Source organism: Oxyura jamaicensis, chromosome 24 (assembly GCF_011077185.1).
Source record: "Oxyura jamaicensis isolate SHBP4307 breed ruddy duck chromosome 24, BPBGC_Ojam_1.0, whole genome shotgun sequence".
Classification (NCBI taxonomy): Eukaryota; Metazoa; Chordata; class Aves; order Anseriformes; family Anatidae; genus Oxyura; species Oxyura jamaicensis.
Genome location: NC_048916.1, coordinates 6139647 through 6161123, shown reverse-complemented (window position 1 = coordinate 6161123; position 21477 = coordinate 6139647). Strand labels below are relative to the sequence as shown.

General features: G+C 47.0%; 4 protein-coding genes across 4 annotated transcripts in view; 2 read left to right on the top strand and 2 right to left on the bottom strand.

Moving 5' to 3' along the window:
- MPZL2 (myelin protein zero like 2) lies at positions 1-5819 on the bottom strand. The gene is made up of 6 exons (XM_035346228.1): positions 5487-5819; positions 3231-3397; positions 2388-2598; positions 2010-2154; positions 1563-1650; positions 1-1045 (listed from the first exon to the last, which is right to left on the bottom strand). Exons 1-5 carry the CDS (start codon positions 5539-5541, stop codon positions 1590-1592), a joined length of 639 nt encoding a protein of 212 aa, XP_035202119.1. The 5' UTR covers positions 5542-5819; the 3' UTR covers positions 1-1045; positions 1563-1589.
- Positions 5820-10198: 4379 nt separating this feature from the next.
- Positions 10199-15355, top strand: CD3E (CD3e molecule). The gene is made up of 8 exons (XM_035346231.1): positions 10199-10580; positions 10701-10815; positions 12254-12274; positions 12531-12551; positions 13072-13260; positions 13933-14085; positions 14646-14692; positions 15041-15355. Exons 2-8 carry the CDS (start codon positions 10731-10733, stop codon positions 15095-15097), a joined length of 573 nt encoding a protein of 190 aa, XP_035202122.1. The 5' UTR covers positions 10199-10580; positions 10701-10730; the 3' UTR covers positions 15098-15355.
- A 3128-nt stretch (positions 15356-18483) lies between these two features.
- CD3D (CD3d molecule) lies at positions 18484-21435 on the bottom strand. Its single transcript, XM_035346223.1, has 5 exons — positions 21015-21435; positions 19811-20011; positions 19427-19558; positions 19158-19201; positions 18484-18806 (listed from the first exon to the last, which is right to left on the bottom strand). Exons 1-5 carry the CDS (start codon positions 21316-21318, stop codon positions 18744-18746), a joined length of 744 nt encoding a protein of 247 aa, XP_035202114.1. The 5' UTR covers positions 21319-21435; the 3' UTR covers positions 18484-18743.
- Positions 21317-21477, top strand: part of ZW10 (zw10 kinetochore protein) — a 12502-nt gene continuing 12341 nt past the window's right edge. The window contains exon 1 of the mRNA XM_035345891.1: positions 21317-21334. Coding sequence (XP_035201782.1) covers positions 21317-21334 — 18 coding nt within the window. The remainder of the gene's footprint in view (positions 21335-21477) is intronic.

The window sequence follows — 21477 nt, the reverse complement described above, 5'->3', positions numbered from 1 at the left end:
GGCTTCATTTGCCTTGGACAGATTAAGTCAATGGAAGAACAGTGTATGTGTTAAATAAGATTGAACGCAGGAGTAAGGTGTGCTGACGGCAGCCTGGGGCAGTAAACAGCATCCAGAGAAATACTGGTGATTGTGTTTTTGGAAGCCTGGTACAATGCTAGCAGCCACCGAGTGCTGTTTTTGAATTGAACGTGTGGCAGCACACCATTATCACTTGCTCGGGGCAGCCTCCAGCGCAGCTGCTGCCAGCCCACGTCCCAGGGCACGTGCAGGTCTGCTGGGTCACGGCAAGAGGCATTGCACCTCGCAGCTTGTCATCCACCAGGAATATGGGGGAGAAGCAGGACTGGAGCAGCAGAGGGAGAGGAGGGCAGTCTGGGGTGCACCAGGAGAAGGGGAGCTGCCAAAGCACATGGCCACGCTGTGCGCAGTGGAAGGCAGTCTTTTCAGCTGTCACATTTACAAAGTGTACTGAAGTTGAGAAAGATTGATATAAAAACACACCCACTGGGAAATGTTACCCCTAATAAGTAACAGCATACATTACCAAACACTTTCCGCTTAAAGTAGCAAAGAGACAATAAAGGTTGTAGCAGCTAGCGGCCCCTCTGATCCCTCACCTAGCAAGTCCTCATTTAATGACATCAAACAGGTTTTTGAGGGTGGAAAAATTGGGCACCATAAATGTGCCTTTCACATTTTAAGGTGCACGAGTGTGTCTGCTCAGAGACGGCAAATATTCAGTCAGCTGTCTTAGCATTTTGTTGACTTTGTTGACTTCTGTGATTTTTTCATCTTCAGAGCCAATTTGTTCACGTTCAGCAGCTGTGAAGATTAAGTACACTTCCTTGTTCATGGGGCGAGTTCCTCCTGTTTTGCTTCAATGAAGGAAATAACACTTTACAACTTATGTTAATGTCACCCTCTTTTCTTGCAAGAATTTCAGGTCGAGCAGGGATACCACACTTGCAGCATCAGGCGTCTGTAATTCAGCTTTGTTCTAATATCCAAAATTACAAGCTTTCACCATCTGCTTCAGAAGTACCTAAGAAGAAAGATTATAAGAAAAACAAAACAGATTGATTACTCAGGATTATTGTTGAAAATAAACATAGTAGAGGCATCTGCTGACCTCATAAATAGAGTGGTTAAAAATTAGGCTGAGATGTTTCAGCAAAGCCAGCAAATCTGGAAAGAGTTTGTCTTCCTGTAGCAATTTTAAATAAAGATTAAAAGAATCCAAAAATAGATTTAAAACTAGTGAAAGGAAATTAATTCATTCCTCCATCCACAAAGCAGACAAGCTATGGAAAGCAGCAATAACGGCTTTCCTACAATGATCCTCAACAATAAGGTGGAGAAATCACTCCTGTGGTTAAGAGGCAGTTATGTTGTCACTGCTTGTTCAGTTGTCAGTCTCTCTCAGAAGGCTCCTTAGGAGCAAAATGTGACTACGGTCTCAGTTGTTCATGTTCATGGCAACCATGGCCTGTTGACTGTGAACAGAAGCTAAATGCCTAAGTAACACTAAAGCATTAATTACAGAATGTTTGAATAGGTACCTGCATTGTATATACTATCGAAGACCTCTAGTCTTCCAATGGAATGGCTTCCTTTTCTTCTCTGATCTTCAGCTTCTCCTTTTCTCTACTATTATTAAAAAAAAAAAAAAAAGGCAAAAATAAAATCAGCATCAGATATCCTGATCAGCAGTCAAGTTCTAAGTTACATATAACATATACAACATATAACAAGAAGTTATGCAGGCTCCTCCTTGAGTAAGGAGCCACCTTGAAGGGCAAGAGCAAAACAAAGACTGCAAACTTCATTCATCCTGGGGCTCTGTTCTGACTGCAAGTAAGCAGCCAATTATTGCTAATTGTGTTAGCAGTTTGCATTGTAAATGCTTAGTGTAGGGTCCAAGCCAATGAATCAGAGTGGCCATGAAAATATATTTGACAAGCTTTCTTTCCCAGAAGCCTTTTTCTCTCTCTCCCCATTGTCCTTACAGTTCAGTATCTGACACCTCAGTCGTCTTCTCTTTCTTTTTCTTCCGATGGTGTCGACAGATAATCACAACTGTCACCACAATGATCATCAGAATACATGCAGACCCAATGGCGATGGCAAGGAAGTGGATTTCTGAGAAATGCACTGCATGGAGAGAAACAGGTAAATGAACAAGAGGGACACACTGAGGACTCCTGATATTAGGCTGGGTACCTACATCCATGAATATAACCTTTTCTTAAGTTCCTTTTTCTGTTACATCCATGAACTTTCCCCATGCTTTCTCTTTATAATCCTTTTGCTTCCATACATTTTTCCAAATGTGGATGAAGACCTGGCTAAACTCATAACCTCTCGTGGGGTTCTTGGCTTCTCACCTTTCTGCACAACTCTGAGTCGCACTTCACCAATTGTGCCATCAACGTCTGGTGGGTTCTTCACCTGGCAGGTGAATGTCCCGTTGTCAGTGGGCTGTAAATTCCAGATAACAATGGAAGCATCGTAACGCTCAATATTCCCATCCCAAGTGGCTCGCCCTTTGAACCGTCCAGCAGACAGCTTGTAGGGCTCCTTGAGGTAATAAAATACCTACAAGAAAGAAAGAAAGTAAGCTGTCATTCCTGTGGTTTGTACAGTGTTTCTGATGGAAGCAGCACGTGAAAGTGGAGTGGCACCAGCTGAGACACACGGCCTAAGATGAGCAGAGTTGTGTTGGCTCAGTTTCTCTCAGATGAACTGTGAGGCAATTTCAAAAGACCAAACCCTTGCTCCAGCAGCCACGCGATCTCAGTCCTGCTCGGGCCTAAGGCTTTGTTAGGCTGTGTTCAGCAGTATTCAGTTATACTACAGTACTTGTCGATCTGCTTACCCTGCCATGTTGGACAAAGAAAATCATACATCCTCAGGTGCAGGATGGTACCTAAGACCAGATTCAGCTGTAAGCATGTACAGTTTAATCAGGCCCCAAATCTTTTAACCCCAATTTCCCAAAACTAAACAAATTTTTTTTTCTTGAACCAGGTTCTGTAAGCAAAACTTCTTGCTTAGAGTAATCCTTATGAACTGCGAGAGAAAAGGGCCGAGATGTACTTACTCCTGTGTTTCAGCTGTGCTTGCCCACATCAACACCTGGAATTGTTACCTAACCAGTGCTGGGCCCTAGGAGTGGTTTATTAGAGCAAGTGTGCATCAATTAAATGGAGCATAAAGGTCTCACTCACTGGCTCATGAGAGCTCAGGTCCTCAGGCTGGAAGTTCCACGTCACTGACAGCTGTGGGCTAATAGGGCTGCTGCTGGAAAAGGTGCATTTTAAACGTAGGTTAGTTCCATTCACAGCATCCACCTCCTTGGAAGTGTGAACTTCGAGGGCTGTGACGGGCCACAGTGCTGCAGAGAAAACAGCAAGGGGTTAGAGGTAAACAAAACTACTGTTTACGAGTAAAATCATCACTTATCCTTATCTTTGTTTGATCTATGCAGGAGTCTGCTTTATCTGTCCTTATTAATGTTTAACCTAACGTTCACATCCCATAGATTTAATTACTGAGGGAGGTAGTCCTGCTTATGCAGAATCCAAAAGATCCCATGTGCTTCAAGGTTTTTGTCAGCTGATATGCAGGCTGCACAGTGCTGGTTTCACTGGAGTTTGCTTTCATCTGTATTGCTGATACAATGCTTCCTTTGTAGCTTTGTGGCTGCACAGTTAAACACTGACAGATCTGATACCTAGCTGAGAAGGGACCACTGAGAGGGACTTTTCCTGTAGGAACAATACACAGTGGGTTGTTTTCTGGGGGAAATGTCTCCTTCAGGTATGAGCAAACAACATCTAGGAGGGACACTTGTAAATGGCAGCCCTCCCGCAATATGCTCCTGATTAGCACTAAAGATGCAGTATAATTTCATGTGCTTGTCCTCAAGGCAGGTGATTTACACTATGTTGCACTCAGTTCCCCACCCAGATTTCTCCAGAAAACCAGCTCTTTTCCTCCGAGTGGCATTGCTAAGCACCTACGAATGGTTGCCATCTCCCATCCCAGAACTTTCTTTTATACAGTTTGTATTATCAGTTTGTGTGGTGCAAATACCACGGTGAAAACTGCCCTTATTTATGTAAGAAGTGCCTGTTGAGAAGGTTAATAGCACCTCTGGACAATTATAGGGAAAGCAGGTTAAGGAACTCTCCAGGAGATCATCAAAGTGAATCTGTAAGTGTTTGTTTGTCAAAGAAACATCCTCTGTTAAGCAAACCACCACAGCTGCTACTTTAAAAATAAGTTAACATCAAGGTAGACTACCCAGAAAGAGATGAGCAAGAGTGAACAAAAGGACACAGAAAGAAAAATGAAAAATATGAAGACAAAAAGGCCTCGGAACTGGCCAAATGTTGTCCCTCTGGGTTAGTGGGATAATTTCCACAAAAACAGCAGTGCCAATTGAAAAATCTTGCTACTCCTGCTCTGGAAGGGGACAGTCTTCCCTGTAAGGAACTCCCCTTACTTTCCTTTTACTCACATATAAAAGGGAAACAAACAAACAAACAAACAAACAAACAAAAAAACGCTAACAAAGCAAAAAAATATATATATTAATAATTTCCTGTCACTTTAGGAAGATAAATTAACCTAACCCCGTGTGACTCAGGGATAAAATAGCTTATCTGGGGTTGTAAAATGTGGTTTCATGGCAAAGACAATTAATACATTTCCTGCATTTGAAAATAATCCATAGCCAAAGAATTTATTGACAAATAATTCCTTTTCTCAAAGGAGAAAATATTTGAAATGCCAAACCACTGAGGGTGCTCACACTTGAGAACCTCAATGGCTGAGATGTTTCTTTTCCAAAGATTTGGTGTCAATTTGTCCTGATTTCATTTTAAACTTCTTAAAAAGAACAAGTGTAGGAACTAAGTGTAAAATATATATTTTTTTCAAGACAAATTGCTAAGAGCATGTGTGCTGATGCCTTTAGGTAAGGAGGACGTGGTATTCCCAGACCAAATTTTGTTTCTAGTTATACTGATATAAACCACTGAAAATTCAAGTGAGTTTTTTGCTGTCATTCGGTTTTATTGCCGTGTAAAGGATCCAAACTGTTTAACAATCTCTGATTGTCTAGTAACAAAGGCAGTGAAAGAAAAAATGAAAAAAAAAAAAAAAAAGAAAACAACCATCCGAGAGTAAAGTCCAGATTCCTGCTGGGATGAAAGAGCAAGGTGGGAAAGGGAAAGATGTGTAACCTTAGCTCAGAATTAGAGTGGTGTTCTTCCTCCCCTCAAACACACCTAAACCTGTTTTTCAGAGAAATTCAATCACTTGCAAGCAAACCCAGGACCAAAAGAATCGCAGCAATTGTCCACAACAAATATCTGAGACTCCTACAAAGTCACTGCCTTAATGAGGTTGATAATTAAGGGATGAGAAGAGGAAAGTCAAGATGGCAACTGAGGCCAGGCAATATCAGGTTTCCTTACCTCGGAGCTGTACCCCAAGGAAGAGCACAGCTCCCATCCAGGTGAGGCCATGCATCAGGAAGACAAGTCCGTTCTCTGGAGGTTGAGCAGCGCAGGGAAGACAAGTTTGTTTCAGGCTCTCAATAGCTGGATGAAAGACAAATTTCTCAAAGCCTTCTCGGGACAGTTGAGCAAATTCCTTTCCCTCGGTTTGGCCTGCAAGGCAACGCGCGTGCTTTTTCCTGTTTGAGTCACCGACTGCTCCCAGCCCATGCAATGAAAGGCAAGGTGCGGCCAGCCGGTACAGATCACTTGTGCGTAAAACAGGGAGATTTTCAAGGTAAGATTAATTTCTTCTGCCTCCCATATTCCTTTGCTCTTTTGTGTTGCAATCATCCCTCCTCCCAGCTTCTACTTGAAACCACTCCCCTCTTGGGGGAGGTAATTTTGCTCATAAATTTGCCTTAGGTTATTTATAGGTAGCCTGAAGGAATGAGGGCCATTTGTTTGATAAAAACCTGCAAATAGTGTACATATTAAAAAAAAAAAAAATAGACCACCTGTAGTAGTATTTTGGGCATGCATTCAGGGAGCGGATGGGTCCCACTGCAACACAGATACCTATAGTTAAATTGAGGTGATGTTCATCCTGCAGAAGAATGGAGAAACTGCATTAATTAGCGTTTGTGAAATTCTTGGAAAAGTCAAAAGACAATTACATCAGATATGAGTCAAGCCCAGTGACCGTCCCGGCACAGCTGGGGAAGCCCCACTGAGCTTAACAAGCAGCACAAAGCACTAGAGAAACTCAGTGGGACGCAAGAGGTTTTCCCAGCAGCACGTGGATGTTGTGAGAGCGTGAAAGTGAGTTGTACAGGTGTGTTAGCAATAGCAGAACGCGTGTGTTCGCAGACCATAAATCATATAACAGCATTAAACTTGCTACTGGCTGTGGCTGTGTTCCTGTATGACCCTTGCTCTAGTTCCAAGCAGCCTTCCCAGGTTAGGAGCTTTAGTTGCGACTGGTGCTAATTGCCTCTGCAGGGATGCCCAGGCACGATGGGGGAGGATGCCACTAACATCTGGGTGTTTTGCAGGGCTCCCTTCAGCTCAGAGCTAAGGAGCAGAGTGAGGGCAGTCTTCCCGTGCAGCAATGTGGTCTGCAGTCGCGAGGTTTTGGATTGCCTGGGACACACTGAGATGTCAGTGCTGGTCAGAACAAGGTTCTGACGGACAGAAGACAGCAGCAGGACTCTCAGAATTCCTGCTAATGAGCAGCCATGCAAACATCTCTCCTCCCGTTTGCTCATCACATCCTTGCAGCAGTTTCTGAGGAGAGTACTGAATCTATTTTTAACTTATACATTTCAAGCTAAAACTTTGGCAATACAGAAAAGCACCAAGGACATCAGTCTCACAAGCTGCCCACAAAACAGCACAGGGAATCTTGTCTCTGCTAAGAGCTCTGAGGTACCACGTGTCTATTTTCGTTGGAATAATTTGGCCCTGTGTTAACTCCTCATCACTGCATCTCCCCAGATTTCCATTCAGTTACTATTCCAAAACATCATTTCCATTTCTTTCATTGCCACCGTAAACATTTATTAGGCTGGGCTGTGTTTTTGTCCTGTTGTTTGTTTGTTTGTTTTGCCAGCAGAGGATACGATCTCTTTTCAGATTTTCTTTCAGGTGTCTGTGGGAGTGCTCAGCAGTCAGTTTGCTGGAGCTGATTTGTTGTGGAAAAAAGCATCATTCACACTGAGGGTTAAAAGTTAACCTGGAATGACGTGGTTAGAGGGTTTTGTGCACAACTGAGCTGATCATTTTCTGTTTGCTCTGGAAAGCATAAAAGGGAACTTTCCAAGGTTCCTATATTGCTGAAAGAGGAGTTTGATGATGACAAAAAATGTGGGAGGAAATGAAGTTATAGAAATGAAAAGGAGTGTGCAAAAAACAGTTCTGAAGAGGAAAAGTGACAAGAAGAGAATCATTAGGAGAGAAAGGGAGTCTTCCTGTGGCTTAAAATATCAACCTTATGCTTACGGTTTATGCATAAACATAAACTCTGTGTATGTTTCCTGAGTTCTGTCATCTTATTCTGCCCGGGAGATCTTTATCTTGAGCACTAATTAATGTCTGTCATACGACTCGTCATTTTACCATGTTGTATGTAGACTGACTTATCCCAGACATGTGGAGCTCACTGTGTATGCTCCAGGTGCAGAGCATGGGCATTATTTTCAGTGCATTCAAGTCAGATGTGCTGGATGGGATTAACCCTAGCTATGGTTGATGGTTCTGCAGAATTACTTGCATTCTTGAATAGCTTGCAGATCTCTAACAGTCCTAGGAGATGTAATTGCTGCTCAGCAACATCAGCTCAGGTCTGAACTTGAAGCACGTCTGCACAGGCTCTGCTTTTTAACCACCGGATTCTTGCTCAGGTGTGAGAGGCTGGTCCAGTCTTTCCAAGCGAGACTTTCTTGATTTGAAAGAAGCTGATCTGTTGTAATTGCAGCGGTGTCAGATCAAATGTTTGGGTCTTGACTGGCTCTCCTTGGAGGAGAGGAATTATTCACTGCATATGTATAAACTCTGCTGGCAAGCAGGGAAATGTGATCCTGATGATGGCTCCTAGAGTTTGTTCTTTGGGGAACTGATTCTTTCAATTCTTCCAGTCTGAAAATTCATTTTTATAGTGGTCCCATGGGGAAAGAAAACATACCCAGTGCAGCAGCATCTTCTGAGGATGCTGAGGCAGATCTGTCCCGTGCAGAGCGCAGAGCTGCAGCAGGCTGCCTCTGGCTGGCTGGCTGTGCAGGGACCATCACTCAGGAATCTTCTCTGCCTGTCAGCTCAAGCAGTTGGCTCTTACTGTGCTTTACCGAGGTGTTAAAAAACATTTAAAGCTGCAGCAAGCGGTTCCTAGAGCCGTGTGGTTCCCCAGACTCCATTCCTCCCAAATGGCTCAGAGATAAGCAGTCAGTGCAGACTGAAATAACGAAGTCTAGTCCAAGGAGTGACTTTCACACCTGAAAAAGCCCAGTCTCGAGGTGAGGCCATGCAGTGGCATCTGTCTGACACACTTCTTGCTGTAACTTCAAAACCACCCTGCTACCAGGACATTTTACTTGCAGTTCATGCTTGGAAGGCAGGGGCAAAAAAAAATTCAGCATCGGCTAATGTTTTCTAGACAATAAAACAGGATTTTCTCTTTAGATTGTGGGAGGCAAGTGGAGATAAGTATACAGCCCTGGTGCTGGGACTTTCCCTTACACATGTTCACAATTGTGTGGTTAGAGCACGACTCCACAGCTCCTTTCCCCAGCTTGTCATTTGATTTTGGCTCTGTCCCACTGGGCTGGTTTCGTGTTCATGGCGTTCTTCAGCACACCATGCCACCAATTACATGCCGATCACTGCAGAAAACCCTCAGGCACCCCCAGCTCCTCATGGATCAGTGCATCTGTGTGACAGGTAATCGACTCATCCGGCAGGGCAGTCAGGCTGTAGGAGTTTCCAGTTTAGCACTTTGGCCTTTTGTTGTGCTTCATTCCAGCCATCGTCACATCAGCTCCACATCTTTCCCGCAGACTGGGCTGGTACCTCCTAAAACCATCTGCGCAGCAGCAACTTCTTACCCTCAGGCAGCCTGTGCAGAGTCCAGCAGGACAAGTATGTTTCTCGCTGTTGTTGCCCTTTGGCCACTGAGCAACAACACTGGCTCTCGGTTAGGACCAGAGTTGTTTAATGCACAAACTGGGGAGGAGGGTCTCCTCCAGTCTTCACTTGCAATCTTTTACTAACCTTCAGCGTCTTGTTTCAAAACGTGCTGAATCCAGCTGGTAAAAGAGCACCAAGTCCCCAGCACCGTTAACAATAATATAATTATTTTTCATTTTGAAACAGACCAGTAAAAAAGTCTGACAGCGAAGGGGAGCACCTCAATAAATTAAATAAAGGCCCACGGCATTGTGATTAGCCATGTCGTTAAATAGCAGGTTTTGGGGAAGGAGCAAGGAGCCAGCTCCATCCACCTGTACATCTGGGGTCCCTTGAGATGTGCTCAGCAGGTGCCGAAGCGTAGGGCACCTTTGTGGAAGGGGAAGCCTTGAGTGTCTGCTTCGACACGTACCCTAAAAATCCCCAGTGCTCTCGGAACCGTTAACAGCATCTCTGCTACCTCTGTAGGCTTCGAGCACAGGAGAACAAAGACAGTGTATTCGGCATGCCAGCACCCCTGCAAAGCCTGAAAAGGTCCCCGCCAGCTCTGAGGAGGTCTGCGCTGCCTGAAGCACAAGTTTGCAAGGAGAAAGCTCGGTGCTGCACGCTGCAGAGGTAGGCATGCTGAGCAGAGCACGCTGGCAGGGGCAGGAGCCCCATCTAGTGGAATCAGGCCACTTGGATTCGGGTTTAAAACTCGAAGTTGGTCCACGGAAAAGCTCTGAGAGGAACCAGTGCCAGCTCTTCGTCTGGGAGTGCGGTGATAGGACAAGGAGTAATGACTTTAAACTGAAAGAGGATAGATAGGTTATATCAGATAGGAGGAATTTTTAAATGAGGGTGGTGAGGCACTGGAACAGGCCACCCAGAGAAACTGTGGCTGCCCCATCCCTGGATTGTTCAAGGCCAGGCTGGATGGGGCTTTGAGCAACCTGGTCTCATTGGAAGTGTCCCTGCCCATGGCAGGGGTTAGAACTAGGTGATCTTTAAGGTCCCTTCCAACCCAAACTCTGATTATATTAAATCCTCTGAGGGGACAGAGTGTCAGATGTGTCTGAGCACTGCTGGCCATGCGGTGTTTCTAGGTGTTGAGCTTCTTGTAGTGCTTCTGGTTCCTATGTTGATTCCCTCAGTATGTTAAGTTGCTTGCAGTAGTTTGAACTTCAGAAATACTCATGTCGAAAAGTTGTTATGAATACGGGCTTGTTTATCTCTCCGGCTGCTCCTAAAGCAGTTACAACAAGTCTCCAACTGCGCTGGTGCAGAGCAGCCACCCCTTGCTGCCAATGACGTTATAGGAAGACATTTTGAGCCTCCACGCTTCCTGAAGTGGGTTCATTTTATCGTTTGCGTTCTGGCTTTCTTGGCTGCTTGCTGGTTTCACTGGAAACAGTGAGTCTCCTCGGCACTGCTCCATTCATTGCTGTACACAATTCTAGGAAAAAAAATATCTTGGGCCTCTTTTTGTAAGCAAGAACTTGAAACGCCAACGTGTTCTTTCTTCCTTCACAGCCAGCCTTAGTGATGCCAATCTGATTGGCAATGGTAGAGAAGAGCAAGAGAAGGAGGAACACAAGGATGAGGTTTGAGCTGTCCTTGCCCTTCCTGGGACTCCTGCTGTGTGTGGGTGAGTAGAGCTGGCCAGAAGTCCACTGGGGTCCGACGGGTGGCTGCCAGGGGCTGCAGCAGAGAAAGCACGGGAGCATGCAGCTGGTTTTGCAAAGTACATGCATGCACATCTTCTGAAACTGGCAAGTACAGCTGCTGCTCCCAGAGTGAGTGTTCCCCTCAGAGGACAGAAAAATGGGAATTCAACCCTCTCAGGCTACAGGTCCCTAGGGAATTTCTGCTTCCTAGCTGATTCGCTAAAATACATGGTCTCCAAAATTTATGCCGCAGGGTGGGTGAAGTTAAGAGCTGGACCTTCAGGCACTGCTTTCCACAGCAGTGTAAACTATGAGGGTCTGAGCTTTAGTTCTTATTTTATTTCTAGTCTTTAGTCATGTGCTTTTCTTAAATCATTTTGTGATCAAGGGTGAATAACTTCCATTCTGTGTTCAGATTCACTGTGATACCATGGGAGGGGCAGCATTTCCACGTTACCAGTTTGAACTGACCAGCATTTAGAAAGCTGTTTTAAGATGAAATGAGAAGTATTTGTAAAGGCTATAAAGAAGCTGGTAACTATGAAAGATAATTTTGAAAGGTAACTAAAAGATAACTCCTGTAAGACTACAACTACTGTGCCAATGTGCTGCAAATACCAACTGCTATTCTGTGAGGAAATTGAGAACATTTGGATTGGCAATGTCTTGTTCTTTTTCAAATTTAATTTCATTTTATACAAAGAAAAAATCATCAGATAGCCTTCTCTCCAGGGAAGTCCTATGCCCGTGTAATTTCAAATCTACAATTTTGTTATAAGTAGCTCCTATTGTAGAGCAGGCATTACCTGGATTGAGACAAAAGCACTAAACACTTAAATACACCTCATTCCGTTACTTACTTAGGTTACTTTCTATCAACAAATATTTTTAAAGCAGATCACAAGTCTGATTCAAACCTCCTAAAAACTTTTTATAATACTTCAGCTCCAGACTTCAATGGGGCTACTTGTTTCCTACAAAGAGAGAAAAAATCATGAAGGTAAACCACTTTACAGACTTAAATCGAGCGTCAGGGTCCATTCTGCCAGTGGCATACTGTTGTAGAGCACAGCTGCTCTCACTGCAGAAAACAGGCATGACTTTCCAGCACTCCTTGGCCCATGGTAATAAAGCAAAATTGCTGGGCGTACTCCTTGCAGTAAACCTTTTTCTAAACAGGCTCAAAAATCATTCAAATTTCTGTTCTGCATTACTCTATGTTAAAAATGGCTTCCAAGGAAAAATACTTCATTTTAAAACAACATCCTGTCTCAGTTAACAGAATGCTTTATTTAGCACAAATATAAGAGTATTAACATGTCTTTCAATGAGCTGAATTCAGAAACAATATCCTTGAAATAGGAAAAGTATAAGATATCAGCGGCTAATTTGCTTAACACGTTTTTCTTTCTTTTGTAGTTGGCACCGCAGCTCAGGATGGTAAGTGTATTTTACCAGCATTCTTAACGATTTATTATGCTAAAAAGACCAGCTATGCCTCACAGGTGAGAACTCCTAGTATTTGAATTATAAAAATATTGTACGATAGGAAGAAAATATCTGTCCATTGGCTGATGTGAATTGTCCCTAATTATTGTTAGTGATCCTGAAGTAGGGTTGGGCATTTTCAGAGAGCGGCAAGCAATGGGATAACAGTGGGCTGATTTGCCTAAATATACTATTTGTTTCCTTGCAGTTTCTGATGCAGAACAGAGGGGTAAGTGTATTTTACTGGCATTCTTAATTATATGGTATGATATAAAAGCTGTAGATGCTTCATGGGCAAGGACTAGAAATATTTGAATTCAAGCAGTTCGCTGGGAGGGAAACATTTCCTGTTTCTTAGTTGTTACTGCCATCACTGTTCTCAGAAATCAACTATAATGAGTTGCCCCTAGTTGCTGTTAGTGGTCTTCAAGCAGGGTTGGATATTTGCAGGGACCAGCAAACACGCGGATAAGCACAACTATCAGTGGTGTGTGGACAGACTCCAACATAAAGTTGAACATTCTGCGATGGTATTTTGATACTGCCTAGTGTTGTGAAGAGAGGAGTGTAAAAACTAAAAGTAAATGTGCATGCAGAAAATTGCATACATATGGAATTTACATTGTTCAGTAAAAGCAAAGAATGAGCAGAGAAAACTGTTGTGGTGGAATCAAGGGTGGGCAGGGAAGCTTGCCAGAAGCTCTTTGTAACGGTGATTTCCCTTCTTGTTGGCCCATCTTCCCATGAAGAATTCCAGGTGTATATTTCCGGAACCACGGTGACAGTCTCTTGTCCCTTCCCTGAACCAGTAACGTGGAGTCCAAAAACCTCAGAGTCTGGCAACAATATCTACGTTATAGAGAATCATGACAGTTCTCCTCTCAATCTGAGTTGTACATCAAATAATGAGAAGGTCCATATGTACCTGGTGGCCAGAGGTGAGTGAAAAAGCACTTAGTCTGTGAGAATCTACATGGGCTAGAGGTAAAGCCTACATCTTTCACTGACAGATGTTAAAGGAGATGAGGCCTGATTCTCAGTGCTGTGGGGCTGAGTGAATGCTATTCTGCAGAGGTTCTTCCTGCTCTGCACGAACAATAAGAGTCTAAAAGCACAGTTTTGGCAAAAATGAATCTCCCTGCGAGGTTCTGGACACCTAAACACCCTGACACAGTGTTTTAAGCCTCTGAGCCCTGTGAGATTTGGGCAGCTGCTGTACATTCAGTACTTAGAATGCAGCCGAGGCAGCAGGGGTTAAAACTAGCCAGGCATGAGAAAAGCAGTGATGTTCTAGGAGATGCCTTGCTCAGGCCATGCAAAACAGCAGAGTGTAGTGAAGGTATTGCACACATTGGTCCCTGAGACTGTATGCAGGTTGAAATGGAGAGGGGATATAATGGTCTGTGCCTTCCTCCTTCCTTTCTGTTTGCTCTTTACTCCCCACTCAAAACCATTATCTTTTCTGCTAGCATTAACAGATTAAGTAAGGCCCAGACATAGAGAGAAGAAAGTACTTGACTGATGTCTTGGATTTGTAGCCTTTCCCTTAGCCCTCTGCTGACAAGATGGGGTACCTGGCTTCTGAGCACCTTTGTCTTTCCTCCTGGCAGTGTGCACCAACTGTAGGGAGCTGGATACCTTGACTGTGACAGGGATCATCGTCGCGGATCTGCTCATCACCTTTGGGCTGCTGATTTTGGTCTACTACTTCAGCAAAGACAGGAAGGGGAGACCGAGCGCTGGTGCTGGCAGTCGGCCACGAGGTAAGAGCTATTTCGGACGTTTCTGCTCTCTGTGATGTCCGCTAAGTGCTAAACAAATCACTTCCCCTGCTGAGTGAGAGAATCCTCTGCTCCCCACAAGCCCCCAAGGCCTTGCCAAACTCCGCTCCCGACAGCCACATCTGTTGCTCTGGGCAGCCTTCTGTAGGGGCCAGATGTGGCTGCTGTGTTGTGTCAGAGGCTTCCTGCCCATAGGAAACCATTTCCCAGGCTGCTGTGATGCACACAGATACACATCTATGTATCTTGCCAAGGCAGGGGAGTATAGATCAGGTACCCATTTGGGGGGCTGTAGCCGGGGCCTGTGGTCATGGGGCTCTCTTGTTCTCAAGTAGTTCTTCTTGAAGAAGAAAGATGGATTTCCTCCTAAGTGATGAGGCCTCCTGACTGCAGCAGGGGGTCTTTAAAAGCTTTATGCCCATGACAGAGCCGTACAACGTTACCCATGGTATGCATTACCTTGGGATCAACTCTGCAAAAGTCCATCGTGCTATGTTAAAAGAACCATCACCAAGGATGACCCCTCTTTGTCTCTGTTGCAGGTCAGAAGATGCAGCGTCCTCCCCCTGTTCCAAACCCGGACTATGAGGTATGGAGAACCTGCTTTTTTTCCACCTCTCTTTGCGGGCTGGGAAGGGTAACCAGAGCTGGCAATCTGTAGCATTTGTCCTTTGTTTCTCCGTTGAAGAAGCATCCAGTCCACCTCCAAGTTTCCCAAGGGGTGGGGGAAAAAGGTGGTGAGGATGGAGCCCCTTCTCTGACACAGGGAGTCAGGAGCAGAACTGCAGCTTCCTGCAGCCTGCACATTGCCAAAGCAGTGCTGTACCTGGTCTCTCTGTTGTGTTTTTTTCCTAAGTATTGTGTCGACCAAGACCTTGGAGCGTTTGATGGTATGTGAATAAAGATTCCTGAACTAACACCTCTGCTGTTCCCACAGCCCATCCGGAAAGGCCAGCGGGAGGTGTATGCGGGCCTGGAATCCAGGGGCTTCTGAAATTGCCACAGAAGACAGGCTGGATGGAAAACAGTGGCAGAGGAGTCGAGTGCTTCTGCCCAGCTTGCTACTGGTTCTCTGCAGGTCTTCTGAGGCCCAGGTGTTTTGGGGTAAGCCAGGTGGCTGGGCGGGACAGGAATCCTCCTGCCATATGGTGTCCCACCCCAAGATGTTCCTTCAGTCTGACATTAGGGATAAGAAACAAATGAGACTGTTGGCAAGAGAAGTTTTCCTTCTCATTAAAGGACTGGAGCCTCACTCATTGTTCCTGGCCTCCTTTCTACTTGTACTCCTCTCTCTCTGCTCCAGCTACATGCTGATGTTTCCCTCCAATTTCATTTCTGCTCTGAGTGCCTCCACTTGCTCCTTGTGCCTCCTGGGTAGCTGGTGGGTGAAGAGGGGGTCCTGTGCAGCCCCCTGCCCTTCTGTGGGAATGGGGGGGGCTGAGTACCCCTTTGCTTCCAGGGTCCTTTGTGTTTCACACCTTTGTCAGGACATCCTTAATGGCTCACATGGGAATTTGGCACCTTCCCATGTCATCTGAAAGCCAGCTAGGAAATTAAAGTGCTTGGCTGAGCGTTAGATCTTTGTTACTATTAAATTATAGGGCTCTTAGATATTACAGCTAAGATTTGACCCTCATTTAGCAATCAATGAGTATCACCTCTGCAGTCCAACTGAGACAGAGCAGCAGGGATTTTTGTGTTTCCCAGATTAGAACTGAGACCCTTTGGCTCAGCCCCAGGACCAGCACGCTGTTCTGCAGCAGCTTGTTTGCTGGAATTTAAAGGAACGTGTTGGGACCATAGAGGCAATGCTCAGGACCCACAAAATCCAAGGGAGCATCTAACTCTTTTGGTTTTTGTCCTCATCCCTGAGCCTTCAAGGACTCTGTTTTTACTGATATTGTATAGTGTAGTCTAGGATAGCATAGTCTAGGATAAAAACATTAATTTGACTGGCTTGTGCCCTGAAGGCTGTACAAGTACATTTGCTGATGGAGTTTCATTTTCCAGAACTATCGTCCCTTGCAGATGCTCATGATCTGTCCTTGTCGGCTGTCCTTTCTTTCCCCACTTGAGTTCTGCTTGGGTTTTATTAGAAAGATGGCAGGCTGCCTTGCCATTGGTAAAGGTGTTTCAGCTTTCTTTATATACATTTAAAAATTGTAATATATTAATAAAATGGGAGGCGGAACCTCCAGATATGCATTGAAAAGATTTCCCGTGTTTATGCCTCTATTAAACAAAATCTATTTGAACTCAGCATAGCAGTTCCAAATCTGCATGATGTGAAGGGCTGGAGTTTCCAAAGCAGCAGCAGTGGGACAGGTCGTAACGTAAGGAGCAGAGATGCTTAACGTGTGGGAACAGTTCTGGCCTGAGACTGCCTGTCTGAGCAAGCCACATTTCTGTTGCTCTGCAGAGCAACAGCTCTGAAGAGAGGAAACAGCAGCAGTGGTGGGGGTTGGGGGTGGCTTAGCCCTAGAGTTTCGGCATGGGGAGATGAATACCCCAGCGAAGTTCTTGCTTGAGACTGCTGTACTTACCCTGCAGGATGTGGTTTGAAGGCAGTACAGCTGGGTTTACCATACAAAGCATTAAACATCAAGGAGGGAGATTGCAAGATACAGAGAGCACTAACCCCCAGCAGCTCTGAAACTATTCTGGGTCGGGTTCTCATCTTTTTCACATCAGCACTGCTCCAGGGAAGCTTACTCAGCCTAGCCATAGGGACCACTGCCATGGTGCGATGTGAGAAGCCTGGATTGCTCCGTGTGTACAAATTTTGCTTCAAGCTACACCCTGGTACTTCTTCCTTTTATAGGGCCGTCTACTTGCCTAGTGTTTGCCCCAGCAGTGCCATCCCACGCTCTCCTTATCTCAGTGGGATCAGCGCACATCCAGTGACAACATCCTCTGCGTTAGCTGCACCACAGAGCTTTGCTGTGTCCTCCCAGGGGTGAGGCGCGGAGCCTCCCACAACCAGCCCCGTTGTAAATGCTGCCCCTGCTCCCTGGCTGCTGTGCGCAGAGCAGACCTGCCATTTCTCCTGCTGTCTGGCTGTGGACAACCATCTTTGCTACATGTTTTTGAGGTCTGATGGCCATGAAACTGCTGTGAACCAGGCAGCCTGATGGTCACTTCTTTAATAAGGTCCTATTCAGATGGCTTTGGAAGGAGGACACAGCACATTCGGCCTCTAATGGCCGTATCAGGCTCACCCTGCACCAGAGCAGTTAAAGGGAAATACCGTGAAGATGTGAAGAGCAAAATGCTGTTGTTTAAAGAGCTGACACCACAGGAAAATGGTCGCTTTCTTCTTTGCTAAGCCTGATCACTCAGTGATTCCTGTACAGACATGTGCAGTGCACCCACAGCTGTGTACAGACCAAACGTTGTTTGCCATGTCAGACGTACCAGATTTGTGGCCAGTTTCCATTGAGTGTGAAACTGGACGTGAGCTCTTTTGGTGCTTGCATTGTACCATCGAGGCACAAGTCAGCTCAGAGCCTGGTGCCCTCTAAAGCCTTAGATACGTGGAACCCATATTCTGAGAAAAGCAGGAAAACACAGCCTACAGCTGTATGCAGCAGGCACATGGGGGATGACCTGGTTCCTGAGGTTTCTAACTGCTAGCTGATCCTGCCAGCAACCTGCCTCCCGTGTTGGCCATGCTCAGGTAGAGGAGCGTGGGGGAGCCTCCCAAGAACATCGGAGCTGAGGGGACTGAGGGCTGTCTCCGGCCTTCACTACCCGGCCAGCTCTGCTGCCACGTGTTTTGCATGGTCTGTGCTGCAGTTTTGGTCCCCTTCGCAGTTTCCATTTCCTCTCTGGGTCCAGCCCACACAAGCTCTGCTGGGCAGCTAGCACAGCTTGCTTCTTTGCTCATGCTTCACTCCCCAAAGCACTGAGGCTGCTTGCAGGCTAGCTGGGTGCCAGGGACCTGGCAGGCCTCTGAGGTTTGGGGACTGCAGTTAGATGCCAAGCCCTGCATGTGCAGAGGAAACATCCTATGGTTTGCTGCCTCCTGCCACCCCCAGCTCTGGCCAGGCACTTAGCAGGAGTGATGCAGACCCTGCTGAGTGTTGCTGTGCTCCTGCTGTCCCCACTCCCCAGTTCTGGAAGAAAATTTACATGAGGCAGGAGCAGCAACCCTCTCCCTTCAAGAAGTTCCCCATCCCCAGCTTCAGAAATGGGCCTGAATGTCATTTTTATCCAGGCACTGCCACGGCCCCCTGTCTGCACTGGCAGAGCAGTGTCCTACCAGAACTGGCAGGAACCTTAGGGCTCTGCAGAGATCCAGGCAGACCACATCCAACACACATCTTCCCCAGTGACCGCGTGGCTCTTCGGGCCTTAACACAACTGATGGAGCAGAGAGGCGACGGAACAGGCTCATCTTTAATGAGAGGAATACAGAAACACAACAGGTCGTGGAAAGAGCAGAATGTTACAAAGAGCCCGTCCTCGCAGGGATCTGGAGGGCTCTCCAGGCAAAAAGCAACACTCTCTTCTGCCAGCAGTGAGTTCACAAAGGCAGTGCCAGGGCCAGGTGTCGGTGCTCTTTGGTACTGGCAGTGGCTTTGCTGTAGCAGTAATCCTGGTGTGAAGGAGTCAGTCACTGGCCCCGCTGCCTTCCCGCTTCACTTGCGGCCCTTGGCATGTGCCAGCCGGCTGTATTGTCCATCATCCCGCTCACCAAGGGGCTAAGGGAAAAAAAAAAAGGCAAGGTGAGCTACAACTGCGTCTGTCCAGCCCTGGGTACAGGGGAAGCTGGCCTAAACCTCCCTTCGCCAAGATTCTGGCACGCTCTCCCCACTCCCCCTGAGTTTAACAACCCCAGAGCATAAGAGGCATGGGGTAGCTGAGCCTGCCCCATCATCTGCATCGCTCAGGGAGAGGGAGCTGCAAACTCCCCAGCAGAGAGTAATCTCCAACCTCATACGCCACTCCCCCAGCAGTGGTGCCATCATGGCCACACCATTCCAGCCCTGAGGAGCTCCTGTCACCCATGCACACACACCCAAATGCGTACACACGTGTGCATGCACGCTCACCTGGTAGAGCTGCTCGTTGGCAATCAGGTTCTGCCTGTCAGAAGCTAAAAAAGAAAGACAGTGGTCAAAGATTGGCGGAATCACGGGCAGCGTCGTGAGCATTTGCAGACAAACCCAAGGGGCTGGCTGCTTTGAGCTCTGTGCTTTTATTTCTTCTGGGAAACATGGTAAAAAGCCCCTGCATCTTGCACCCTGAAAGGCCACCATGCAGCTCCTAGAGGCAGGCACTTGTCCCCAGCTGCAGGCAGGTAGCAGGGCTCTCCCCTCACCTCGTGACATGCGTCCCTTGTCTTGGCCACTGATGCAGTACACAGCAACCATCAGGAGGACGGTGGCGATAACATCTGCAACCACAATCCCCGAGATGGTGGGAGCGTCCACTTCGATGCAGTTCTGGCACACTGGAAACACAAAAGGACACAAGGACTGAGAGCAGGACCCCGGCCCGGACCCTGACCCTTGCCTCCAACCCCAGTGGATGCCCTGCCACCTAGGCCCATCTGAGCCAGGACGACCTAGGACAGGAGACAGCAAGACTTTCACCAACGGGCAGAACCAGCCACAGGCTCTGTGAAATCAGTATTTCCCTTAAAAATTTGCATAAAAACTCCAAGCAGTCCTGTGGCTTTAGAAACAGGGCTTCTGACACTTACTTCGATAGTACACTTGGAGAGCGAGGTGTTGTTTTTCCTTTGCACAGATATAGGTGCCTCTGGGATCGTCGTAAATTGCACCCAAGTCCAATTCCGTTGTGTTTGCTATCTCCTGATTATCTTTTAACCATGTTACTGTTTTGTCTGATCCACAGTTCAGGAACACCCTCCCATTTATTTCTTTCACAATTACTGTCTGTCCTGTAAAACAAAGGAGAGCAGAGAGCTTGACAGTTGAGTCCTCAGCCCTCGCAGTGGAGCAGAGCTTAGGAGTCTCACTCACAGAGATGGCTGTTATAGACAGCATCGCATTACGCTGTCCCCCGAGACACGGAAAGGACCCTGCAAACAGAAACCTCTGCAAAAAAAAGCAGATGGCCCAGTGCAAAAGCAGTGCAGTGTTCAAGAGGTGCAGCTCTGGGTAGTAGTGGACAGATCCAATTTTCCTTTGAGCGAAAACCAACTGGAACCAGGTTCTCTACCTGGACTCCATTCAGACTGCGTGTCGGAGCCTCATCCTGCCCAGAGATTGCTTTGGTAATGAAGTGCAACTGCAGTAGAGACATTTCAACAGTGAGTGAAATGTTTTCCCCAACAAGGAGAGGAGTTGAGCTCAAACAAGCAAGGCAAAACCCTGCAGAGGGTGATACTGAAAACAAACATTCTTAGTGAAAACCATCAAAAAAAAAGAAAAACAAACAAACAAAAAAAAAAACAGCACAGAATTACTTCCTTGGCCCAAACGCATCACCTTCAGAGCCTGCAAGTGGAGAGCAAATTCCCTGTCTTACTTGCTGGGCACTGGAGCAGAGAACAGAGTACAGCCTCTCTTGCTGGAGTACATGTGCTGGGTACAAAGCCCATGACTACTTCGGAATAATACCAGAGTAGTGCCATGTCCAGCCACACGCTGTGTCACTGTCAGGCAAGTCTGCACCGTCACAGACAAACCACGGCATCCAGACTGCCACAGCAATGGTCCCAGTCCTGAGCGGGCTGATAGAGCCACGAGGGTGAGCCCATCCTCAAGACTTGTTGCACCAAATCATTCCTTCCTCCCTACCGACACCCGTAAACCTCACGCCAAGGAGCTGTAATGGAAAACCCCAGCCCCAAAACCCCAGAAAACCAGCACGGCATGCCGGGGGTGCCATCCATCCCCGCGTACCCACAGGGTTCAGCACCCAACGCCCTGGGGACTTACCTTGGACACCCAACCCGGCCATGGCCAGGCTGGCGAGAAGCGCCCAGGCGCCCAGGGCCTGTCCCCTCGGCATGGCGTGAAGCAGGGGCAGCTTTTCAGGGGGGAGGAAGAGGAGAGAGCTCCTCGGCACGGTGCGATGCGCCACCCAGGTCTTTGTCAGGCAGCGGAAACCTGGGGGCTGGGGCCTCCCTCCTCCGAGGGCAGCGAGGACTGCCTCCACGCCCAGCCCTGACGCCCATGGGAGGGCAGGATGGGCCTGAAGCTGCGGGTCCCCCGGGTGGTTACGGGCCCCCACAGCACCCATGGGTCCCTCAGAACCTGTGGGTCCCCTCAGCTACCATGGGGGGTCCCCTCAGCTACCTCAACCCCCAACACCCATGGATCCCCAACAACCATGGTCCCCCCTGGCTGCTACGGGACCCTGGCTACCATTCCCTCAACCCTCAGCACCAATGCCCCCCCC